Source organism: Aythya marila, assembly GCF_965140915.1.
Source record: "Aythya marila genome assembly, chromosome: 11".
Lineage (NCBI taxonomy): Eukaryota > Metazoa > Chordata > Aves > Anseriformes > Anatidae > Aythya > Aythya marila.
This window is the reverse complement of record NC_139052.1, coordinates 10,557,410-10,568,382: the sequence shown is the minus strand read 5'-3', so window position 1 is coordinate 10,568,382 and position 10,973 is coordinate 10,557,410. Positions and strand designations below refer to the sequence as shown.

The following is a 10,973-nucleotide window of genomic DNA, read 5'->3' as shown; positions in this document are numbered from 1 at the left end:
GCCTGCAGGAAAACCTGTAAAATAACAGCTCTGCACCTCACGCCCCAAGGAAAGACCCCCAAAAGGCGCTCACAAATGTGAAGGCGTCAAGTCCTCTTCACACAGTGAAGCCTCAGATGTGGCACCCCGAGAGAAACTGCCCTCCCCTCCTCACCCCTGCGCGCACAGGCTTCGAAAGACCAAGCAGTCCGAGTTGGTTTCCCACGTTTATTGGAAAAGTGACATAACAGCGACTGCCTCAGAGAGCTCCTCGGGGTGTTTTGAAGTTCATCCCCACCGTGGGCTGCGTGACCTGCAGGTTGGACAGGCTGCCGAAGTCCTGGAAAAGAGACCGGGGTCAGTCACCGCGCTGCCAGCCCTAACCCCGCCGAGGGAGGAGGCAAATCCCTCCCAGCGACACCAGGCAAATAAATCCCTCGCAGCGAGTACGGCTCAAGCTACTCACCAGAAGCTTCAGCATTTCCTTGGTGTCTGGGTCCACTTCGATGATCTCCTGATCAAGGGCAGAGACCTGGGGACAGAAGCGAGGCAGTGGTTGGGCAGTGCTGCGTGGCCCAGCAGGAAGCCCCAGGGGCCAAGTCCGCGCTGCCGCCGCGAAATCCCCACCCAGCACAGCCCAGCAGCATCCTCCTCATGAGCCCTGCTGACCAGCACGGTGAGCAGCTCCAGTGCCCTCACCATGATGAGCCAGGAGGACCCCGACCAAAACACTGTGGAACCATCTCAGTTCCACTCTCCAAACCCCAAACCTTGGCCTCTGTGTGCCCCCTTCCACAGAAGGCTACGTTACACCGGTACCTTGCTAAGAAACAATGAGTAACCCACGTCCAGCTCACACAGCTGCAGCACCAATGCTCCTTCGCTGCTCAGGAAGAGCTGAGCTTCAGGGTGACTTCTGCCACCAGCACCACCCCACCCGGCCTTTGAAAGGCAGCTGGTGTAAAACACCCCCGCTGTTTCCTCCGGAGCTCTGCTATCTGCAGGGAACTGCAGGAGGCAGCTCTGCAGGTCAGCACAGCTCTGGTCACACCTGGAATTTGGGGGACGTGAGAGCACACGGGGCTGCTGGTATTTCCTGAGTCATTTCTGGATGCCAGGAGCAAGGAGTCACACTGAGCTGTGGCACCGGGCTCATCACCCCACCTTGGGCTACAGAACTACCTGTTCTTCCCCGATACAGACTTCAAACATCAATAAAATAAATCTTCCACATAATCAAACCCTGCACCAAACCCCAGCACCGATTTCAGAGGGCTGAAGAGCAGAGATAACGGTCAGACCGACCACTTATACAGCACGGAAGGTAACAGCACTACAAGCAGCTGAGTAAGGCGATGCGGAAGAGCAGCAAGGAGCAGCTTGTCCGAATGCTACAGGGTTTGGGAGGGACAGGAGCAGACCCACCAAACACGGGAAATGCTTTCAGAATTCCTCTCCCTGCACTATCAATGACCAGGCCACGCACCAGACCTTGATCACTTTCGAATGCAGGTTCAGGAAAAGGGATCGGGGCGGGCACTTTGGTGCGAGGACCACCAGAGCTACGAGCAGGCAACGCACCGCCCGCATGGAGGTCAGGGTCCCGGTGGTGCCCCTCCACCAACTGGGATTTTACCGACCACCTCTGGGATTTTACCAATTGCCTCTCTTTAGCGACATCTACTGCACAGCCAGCTTTAGGCCGCTCTGAAACATTTTTCTGTGTCATGTTATTTCTTTCCTCATTCAAAGCGAGGAAAATGGAGGATGGGTACCACCTTGTAACAAGCAGCAGAGCTGAAACACAGGAAGTCAGCTGCTCTTCCCATCCCACGCCACAGAGTTTTTAAGGAAAAGCCCTCAGACAGGAGGCCAGAATCTGCTTCAGCTCTCCTCCTTTGACCCAAGCCCCCCCTCAGTTCCTCCTCAACGATGTTTAAAGACGTTTGGGGCCAGTAACAGGAAAACACTGCATCTAGGTGCTCTTCAGCACCCCTGCAACAGAAGACACCCCAAGCAGGATGGGCAGGCCCCACAGTCTCTGTGTGGGAAGACGGCCGCGAGCTCACCTCTGGGACATAGTTGTCCCTCCTCTCCCTCTCCTCCTCCTGGAGTTTGATGGAGATGCCTCTGACAGGGCCCCTCTGGATCCGCTTCATCAGGTGGGTGACATACCTGCGGGACATGGGGCTGCCAGGGGGACACCGCGCACCGCGGGGGCCTCGGCACCTCCAAGAGCACCGGGTGTGGGGGAAATGAGGGAAAATGTGCAGGAAAAAGGGGAAAGCATGCAGGAAAAGGGAAAATGGTAGGGAAAACGGGAAACCGTGTAGGAGAAGGGGAAAATATATAGGGAAAGCATATAGGAAAAGGGGGAAAGCATATAGAAAAAAGGGGAAAACGTATAGGAAAAGGGAAAACACGTAGGAAAATAAGAAAAGCATATAGGAAAAATGGAAAGCATGCACAAAAAAGGGAAAACACCCAGGAAAAAGGGGAAAACGTGCAGGAAAATGGGAAACGCATAGGAAAAAAAGGAAAGCTTATAGGAAGAAGGGAAAAACGCGTAGGAAAAGGGAAAACGCGCCGGATAAGGGAAAACGCGCCGGGCAGCCTCACCCCGCGATCTTGTTGCGCAGCTTCTTGCTGGGGATGATGGCGATCTCCTCGCACACCCGCTTGTTGGTGTGGAAGTCGTTGCCCAGCCGCGTGTAGTACTTCTCGATGATGACCCGCGCCGCCTTCTTCACCGTCTTCGTCCTAACGCGTCCCTAAGGGGGGGGGAGGCACCGCTCGCTGCCGCCGCAGGCCCCGCTCCCCCCACCCACCCCCCGCCCGCTCCCCCCGGGGGTCCCGCGGCTTCCACCCCGCTCCCCGCAGCTCCCCGGGGCCGGCCGAGGGCAGCGGGGCCGCGGATGGGAGAGGATGGGGGCGGATGGCGGCGGATGGGGCCGGCACTCACCATGTCGGCGGCGGCCGCGCAGAGAGAGAGAGGGCGCAGGGGAGGGCGGGAGGCGGCAGGGGACGCCGGGAGCGGGCGGCGCCCACAGCGCCCCCTGGCGGCCTGGAGGAGCTGGGCGGAGAGGGAGTGGGCGGGGCTTAAGTAAAAGGAGGCGTGGTTTGGAGGTGTGGCCACGCCCACAAGGCTTCCCCGGGTCCCCACGCCCGCCCGGCGCCTCCCCTGTGCCCCCTCTCACCTCGCCGACCCCACTCTTCACCCCAAAACACTTCCTTGCCTCTGGTCACAGCCCTGCTGTGTCCCCCCCCAAAGCCCTCAGGTGACAGCACACCCATCCCCAAGGTGCACACGAGCAAAGAGGAAGCGCACAAGATTCATTATTTTTTTTGCTGCAACGTGTTTATTATGTGCCAAAAACTACACCACAGCTTACTCCACGCATCTGTAGGAGAGTGCAGTCTTGCCTGCATATACTACAATGAGGTAGAGACTTCACACACAGCTTCACGAAAACCCACAAAGAGCAGCTGGGATATGCAACAATGCAACATCAGCTCAGCAGGAAAGAGGGAGAAATTATGACACTGGTTCTTTGGCACACAGCTTCCGATAGAGGGGAAAGTAAAAAAAAAAATAACTATAAAGTTCTCAAATCCCAGCAGCATTTCAGTCGACTGCACCATTACTTCATACATTTCTTAAACAAAAGGAAAAGTACTTGTCCCCTCTAAGAGAAAGGGCTCCTATGAACCTTCATCTGTCCACCGAAACGCAGCCCTTTTTTAGCTAGTTACAAAAGAAAAGTAAGTCCTGTGACTTTGTGATTAAAAACCTCTATCAACCCCCCTTAAGTGCAACTTAAAAAAGTGCAACAAACTATTTAAAACTATATACAGCAGCTCAGAGATCGTTTATCCGGTCCAGTTTCAAATCCAAAAATCCTGTCCTGTTCTGTTGCAAACACCTCGATTTACAACTTTCCACCAGCAGCCCCCAGACACAAATTGCAATAATGTTAAAAGCTGCCAGGAAAGAAAAATCTCTCGTTTCAAACGACTTAAAAACTGTTTAAGAGTGTAAAAAGGAACTGGTAAAAACCCTCGAGCGTAAAATATGAAATATGATTTGGTTTAAATGAAGAGCAAAGTCTCCTTGTTGTTACAGTAAAAAACGCCAGCTGAACATTCAGTTTATGCCGTTCAGATGGGGGTTAAATGAATGGAAAGGCACTGTATGGCAACTGCAAAAAAATGGAGCCAATGAGACCTGCATTATTACCATCAGTATTGCAAGGAATGTAAAAAAGCGCCTTTAATAAATAAAAAACCTAGGTGAAGGCATCTGCATAAACACCTTCTCAACACGCGGCCCTTTTTGCTTCTCGTCAGCAAACTAGGAACCAAAGTCTGGGAACTGCAGAATCACTTGAGGGGTGCTCCCCCCCTCAAAAACCCCAAACAAAACCCGACAAAATTCACTGTGCATTAGTGCAGAAACAAAAAGACCAGCAAGTGCAAACGTGAATGTAAGATTTCCCCATTAGTCCTCAGGAAGCGCGTTCCCAGCCTGGGTCTGGCACCAGCAGGCACGCTCGTGCGCTCTCCACTTGGCAGGTTAACAAAAGGACTTTCTCCTGCGCCCGCGGCGGCCCCCGAGCCCCGGCAGCCGCTTTAGCTGGAGTCTCTGTTCTTCTGGTTGCGCATCAGCGGGCGGTGGTGACGCAGGACCTCCATGGAGTGCTGCCAGTGCCAGCAGGAGCGACAGAAGTACTTGAAGCAGATCTGCGGGGAGAGCAGAGGGCAACGCCACCGGTCAGGATGGGTGGACACAGCACACAGCAGCCCGCGGGCTGGCAGCCCCCTCCCTGGTCTCACTGCCCACAGCAATGCAGCAGCTCCGAGGGCTGCTTGAGCAGAGGGAGGGAATTCCAGCAATGCTGCCAGAGGGCTCTGCCAGCGCTTGCTGCTCTCCCACTCTCATCTCCTCCCGGTGAGGTGGAGCACAGCATGCTGCTGCTGCTCCATCTCCCATTGAGACTCCAACAGGGAGCTGCTGGACTCCAGCCCAGCTCCTTCAGCAGTGAGCAGAGGTCAGCCAGCGTCCTCTACATTTTGAGCAGCCTCAGGACAGCAGTGGAACGCTGCCTCCGCCCCGGTGAGCAGCAGGAGGGCTCTGCCGCCTCCAGAGCTCTTGCTTCAACACCTCATCCTCCCCAGCAGGGGAGCCTGGACAACAGGGAACCCCAAACACCACAGCCACGAGGAGTGGAGCCTGCTCCTCCCTGAGGAAGTCCCTGCACGGGGCTGCCAGGAGCAGGAATGGCGCCAGGGGAAAGCATTACCTGGTCTCTGCAGAAGAAAGGGCCAGGCTGAGCACTGCAGACTTGGCACATGGAGTCCTCCAGGTATGGGTCAATCTGAACCTGCACAAGAAACCAGGCAATTGGCATAAAACAGTGGTTCTGGGCAGCCTCAGCAGGGCCATGCCATGCAGGTCACCAGCACCCCCTCACAGGGACACAGGGCAGGCTGTGCTGGTCAGGGTGCTCCCAGCAGCATTGCCCATCACACACACACACACAAAAGCCCAACTCCCTGGGCTGCCCCAAAGCCTCTCCCACCAGCTCCTCACCTTTTTAGTAAACTTGGTAGTTTTGATTTCCACAAAGGCAGCGGTCACCGCCTTCAGGTAACTGCGCTGGTTGTTAAAGGTGACACGGCCAGACCCTAAAAGAAGACAGACCACAAGCATTACACCAAGCCTGCACCCCAAGGCAGGAGCCTGGGGAGATGAGGAGCCCCACACACCACCCGCCTCCTCCACCAGGCAGGCACAGCAGGCAGCTGAGAGCAGAAAGGGTTTTCCACACCTGCATCAGCTCTGGGACCAGGACAGGAGGAGCAGGAGCAGCAAGCTCCACGCCTGCACCTGAAATAAGCCAGTGCCGAGACAGCTCAGCAGCTTTTATTTTAAGCCTCCCACTCATCCCAGAGTCTTGCTTTTTTGCATCTTCACTGCCAGTCAGCAGTGCTCCTGCACCACTCATTTCCAGCAGAGTTTTCTTATGCTACAGAAAACCCTATCTGTGCTCACCTACGAGTTTCCTTTCTTGGAGTAATAAGAGCTTTGGCTGTTACACGACGCTCCTGCGTGCTGGCAGCTAGAGCTGAAGGCAGCAGGGATGGGCACAGCAGAGAGCACCACCCAGAGCACATTTACTTTGTCCCCTCAGCACCCAGCCAGCGTCACAGGACAGAGGCTGGGAGACCTGGATCTGTTCTGGGGCACAGAGATCACATCTGGGGACCCTTCCTCTCTACAAGGGTCACTTCCAGCTCTGTGGGGTCTCTTGGGACTGTCTCCAAAAGCCATTCAGCAGTGCCATGAACACACCCCAAACCCAGGCCCCGGGCACCCAGCTTTGACCAGAAAAGCTGGGAAGCTGTCCATGGACAGCGATGAGCAGCAGGCAGCTCAGCACTAGCCAACTGAAGTTGTTCTTGCCTGGTGACAACCAAGAGACTCACAGTCCCTTCCAAAACACAGGGCTCACTGCAGCCTTCCCATAGCTTGAGTCTGGAAAACTGCTCCTGATGGTTTGTTGCAGTGTTTTTCCACACAGACTAGCGCCTTCAGTGCTGAGGTCAGCAGCCAGCAGGCTTGAGTCTGCCCCAACACCGTAACAGCCACAGCTGTCCCTGCTCTGGGGAGGGAAGAGCTCAAGCAGCATCTAAGGATCATTAGCAGCCGACTGTCTGTGCACAGCACTGAACCAAGGCAAAAAACCCTTCAGCAACATTTGAAGAGGCATTAAAAGCCTTGAGCTGCTGCGGAATAATCTGGGAACTGGAAGGTGCCAGGCACATCATCTCTGCCAGCACCCCCAAGGCTTGTTTCGCATCCCCGCAGCCAGGAGGTGAGGAACACTGCTGGTGGAAGAAGCTGGCTGGACATCTGCTCCCAGAGAGGTGGAGGCAGATGGCTGTCTGTCCTGCTGGCTGCTTGTCCTGCAGAACTCAGTGCCCTGGGAAGGGACCAGCAACGGGCATGGCTGCAGCCTGCGCATCTCCTCAGAGTGCTCCCTGGCAGGAGCAGCACTCACCGATCGGGTACTTGTGCTTGTCCGTGTCGATGCCAGCGTAGACGACCCCTCCGAACAGGTCATACATGACGGCTGCCAGGGCTTCTGCATTCAGCATCCCATGCAGAGCCCCCACGAATACAGTCTTGCTGGGATCCAGCCGCTGCGACGGGCTGCGCACAAAGTTGCTGTCTGCCAGCACCCACGGGATCACCTGCACCTGGAAGCAAACACAAGCAGGTCAGCAGGCCAAGGGCCTGTGATCCCAGCACCGGGCTGATCCCGCACCCTCAGAGGGCAGGAACCCACCCAGGCCCTCAAGACTTCACCCCCGATCTGCAAATGCCCCTTCAGTTATTGCTGTTTAGGGTCCACATCCAGGGCGTGAGCTCTGGAGCTCCAGACACCTCAGTAGAGCTGGGGCCTGCCAAGGGAACACAAACGCTCCATGCTGCTCTGTTTCAGCCAAACTGGAATCTGAAACACCAGTCCGCTGGGGCTGGCAGCCAGGAAACAATCCAGGCATGACCAATTTTACCTACTGCCTGCACCTATGTTTACAGCCCAGTCAGATGCCTCCCTGCACAGAAGCCTATTGTTGGAAGGGATCGATGAAACAACCCACCCACTGCCAATTTCAACAGGAGCTTCCATCTGCTAGACAGCTGATATAGGGCTCTGAAGAGGAGAAACTTCTGCCAGAGCTAAATCACCAGGCACAAAAGTGCTGCCAATAGCCAGACACCAGGAGAGCTGTCTGGAGTGCAATTAGTTTGCGCCTGTCTAGATAAGGCCTGAATCTCAATTCTTTAACTCTACAGACTTGTGCAGCTGCACCTGATCTACAGCTAAGGCCCCACTCACTGGTGTGCCAGTCCAAGCCCTTGGCTGCTGCAGCGCCTCCAGCACACCGGTCAGCCAGCCAGGGTTGTGCTGGGCAGCAGCTGCAGCTTCAGCTGCAGATCCAAGATATCTGCCTGCAGCACGCACAGGAGCCATCCATTCCACGAGCAGGCGAGGTCTAATAGAGAACCAGAGGGATGGAAGTGTCTCCGCAAACAAAGGGATGCAGAACTGATGGGCCTGCTCACCTCTTTGCAGCGCATCCTGCGGCTGGACATCTTGAAGTAGTATTCACTGAGCCCATCAGGACTCAGCAGGTCCTGGGAGCATGCCTGGAGCAGAGAACGCACAGATTTCTCTGACTCAAACACCAGGTAAACGTATCCTTTAGAGATGAAGGGAGAGGAACAACTGTTAGAGCTGCTGTTAGGCCATTCCAGCTTCCAAACACCTTCAAAAACACTGATAGCACCCAAAGTATCTGCACTGCATCTCTTGCAGGCCCCAACCCTTCCTCTTGGGAGGCAGCATTACTCCTGCTCAAGCACCACACACAGGATCCACTGCTGATGCACGGAGCTGGGGAAGAGCCCCCTGCAGCACGGGGCTGCTCCTCTCCATCAGAAGTCACGGCGCTCAGGGACATCTGGGCCACTGCCTCCTGCAGCCACCTCTAGACACATCAAATGGCCACAACCAGCCCAGAAACGGGCTGCAGGAGATCGGGCTCAGCTTCACACTTCGGACGTCTCAGGAGCATCAACACAGAGCTGTACACCACCGTCAGTGCCAACACAGTGCCTCGCATTGCTTTGGTGGCTGAGCAAGGCCAGTATGCACTGCCAAGGCTACAAACCAGGCACCACATTTGTTATGCGGTAACTCGTTCCTGCTTACACATCAGCCCAACTATTTCAGACAGGAGTAAGCCACGGGGCTGTTCAACTCAGTGGTGCCCACAGCTTGCTGCAAACACACGTTTGTATTCACTGTGGGTGCTTTACACCAAGGGCACATGTACCTTGGGTGCCTGCAGCAGCAGAGGAGGCTGGCAGCCACCACCAGAGCAGGACAGCCCCGCACTGGGCTCTGGAAGCGCCAAACGGGGGTTTTGCACCCCCACGCTTCCACCCAGCCCTGCTAGGGACAGGTTAGAGGTGACAGTGCTCCGCAACCCTGGTGCTGACCCCAGTGCGAGCAGGACATTTACCCTAGGGTGCTCTGTACCATCCAGTCACCAGCATGCAGCCGTACCATCCCAGCATCCGTGCTGTAACATAGCATGGGAAAAAAGTAACCCTACCGTGTCGCTATTACCTTTAGGCATATTACCTTTGGGAGGGCAGCGTGGGTGTTTGCCATCCTTACCAGGCCACTCCACACTCAGTGAGCCAAACGCACGGAAGGTGTTGATCAGTCCAGCTACACACGGAAGGAGAGAAGTCAGTGCCCCCTCAGATGGCTCTCCCATGCAGCCACCTCCTCACAGGGCTCTCCTGAAGGCCTGAGCAAGCTGTACACACACTGTGCCACCACATGCTGGCAACTCCAGTGGGAGTTGTGGCTCTTTTCACAGAGCTTCAGCTCCTTCCCTACCCCCAGGCTGCAGGGGAGCTGGCAGCAGCACCCCAGGGAGGATGGGAGCCCACCAGATACCAAAACCCAAGGCCTGCGTGCATGGCCGTGGGCTGCTCACCTTCCGTAATGTCCCAGGGGACTCCACCTAGGAACACTTTGCAGGAGTAGACAGGGTTCTTGTAGTTTCGGGGAGGCAGCTGCCCGCTCCAGGTGCAAGTTGCTTCATTCACAGCTTGGACAAACAGGCAGCACTCAGAAGAGGACCGTAAGGACCATATCCCCCCGTTACCCATTCAGCAGAGCTGCAGCAGGGAGGCAGCTGCCCAAACGGCCTCTGCCTGTTTGTCCACCAGCTCATGGACCCAGAAGCAGGCCTGCATGGAAGCTCTGAGCTGCAAGCTCAGGCCAGGCCACCCGGTCCCCTCCCAGAAGCCACCACCAGGCACTGAAGCCTGCTGAGACCCAGCACCTGACTTACCTGCTGCTTGCCTGTGCAGCCTGGCTTCTCTTTCAATACTGAAGGGGTCTTCTGGAGAGTCCAGGAGATCCCAGGAAGGCCACGCAGAAGCTCCAGGCCATCTTTTTGATGCACTGGCTGGGGAGGAAGTTACTGCAGCCAAGGCCGCTTGATCTTGTTCCAGCCGTGACCCCACTCCCATCTTGAGGGGGTCTCTTGACACCCCACTGAGGGGCAGGAAGGGCAGAGGCGGGGAGATGCGAAGGCTTGACTGAAAGAGAAACTCCACATTAAAGCCCAGCTTCCTAGCAGGAGGATGCAGCGCTTGAGGTCATGCACCACACGCGGAGGAGAGGCTCTGGGGATGCTCCTGGCTCTGACTGAGGTCCGGCGAAGGCAGGAAAGCCACTGCCTCACCTCACTGGGGAAGAGGTGACCTTCCCAGAGGAGAGCTGTGCTGCCTGCCACTGAAGATCCCAGTCCCCACCCCACACAAGAGTTAAGGAAGCAGCAGTGCCAGAGCAGAGCCAGGCACAGCTGAGGCCCTGGCTTTATGCTCTGATCCCGAGGAGGAGCAGCCCACAGCGTGTGCAGGAGCACAGGGCACCCTGCTGGCACCCGGAGCTGCTGCTCACGCTGCAACGCAGGTGGACCCAGCTGCACAGACTGGGTCACCGAGACAGGCGCTCGCCTCGCTCGCCGGCTTCCAAATTTAGCTGTGCTTTAGGGAGCACAAGCAGGCTAGACCCAGTTTGCTGTGGAAGAAACAGGCCTGCGCTGGAGGAGCACAAAGGGGAAGGGCAATGAAAGGCAGAGACAGGAGCTCTCAAGAAGCCCAGGCTAGAGTCAGCTGCACTACTCGGCCACCTTGCTGGTGGAAGCAGGACACACACCCTGCCACACGCCAGCTCAAGCACTCAGACCCTCTGGGAGATGCTTTAACCCATTAAGGCTGCAGGCACAGAGCAGCAAAACATTTAGAAGAAAAATAAGGATTCTGCTAGGCTTTTCTGAAGGAGGACTGCACAAGCAGCCCTTCTTCCAAACCCTGGGCTGCAGGAGAGCTGCATCAGTGC

The 10,973-nt window shown here is 56.1% G+C and overlaps 2 protein-coding genes across 5 annotated transcripts in view; both read right to left on the bottom strand.

Moving 5' to 3' along the window:
* Positions 1–193: 193 nt before the first annotated feature.
* On the bottom strand, positions 194–3,033 carry RPS17 (ribosomal protein S17). The gene is made up of 5 exons (XM_082768634.1): positions 2,942–3,033; positions 2,599–2,750; positions 2,049–2,154; positions 446–511; positions 194–319 (listed from the first exon to the last, which is right to left on the bottom strand). Exons 1-5 carry the CDS (start codon positions 2,942–2,944, stop codon positions 239–241), a joined length of 408 nt encoding a protein of 135 aa, XP_082624760.1. The 5' UTR covers positions 2,945–3,033; the 3' UTR covers positions 194–238.
* A 285-nt stretch (positions 3,034–3,318) lies between these two features.
* The window catches only part of CPEB1 (cytoplasmic polyadenylation element binding protein 1), a 30,528-nt gene continuing 22,873 nt past the window's right edge, over positions 3,319–10,973 (bottom strand). For 3 of the 4 annotated variants that reach the window (XM_082769634.1, XM_082769635.1, XM_082769636.1), the window contains 8 exons: positions 9,919–10,168; positions 9,559–9,672; positions 9,180–9,284; positions 8,111–8,247; positions 7,041–7,239; positions 5,570–5,664; positions 5,280–5,360; positions 3,319–4,719 (listed from right to left, as the gene is read on the bottom strand). In XM_082769634.1, coding sequence (XP_082625760.1) covers positions 4,609–4,719; positions 5,280–5,360; positions 5,570–5,664; positions 7,041–7,239; positions 8,111–8,247; positions 9,180–9,284; positions 9,559–9,672; positions 9,919–10,168 — 1,092 coding nt within the window. In that variant the 3' untranslated portion in view covers positions 3,319–4,608. The remainder of the gene's footprint in view (positions 4,720–5,279; positions 5,361–5,569; positions 5,665–7,040; positions 7,240–8,110; positions 8,248–9,179; positions 9,285–9,558; positions 9,673–9,918; positions 10,169–10,973) is intronic. The other variant, XM_082769637.1, reaches the window with a different exon arrangement.

Coding starts and splice junctions, on each gene's coding strand:
- RPS17 (XM_082768634.1), bottom strand. Junction 2,155..2,598: donor CTGCGCAACAAGATCGCGGG/GTGAGGCTGCCC, acceptor CATGTCCCGCAG/GTATGTCACCCACCTGATGA. Junction 512..2,048: donor GGGACAACTATGTCCCAGAG/GTGAGCTCGCGG, acceptor TTCTGTCCCCAG/GTCTCTGCCCTTGATCAGGA.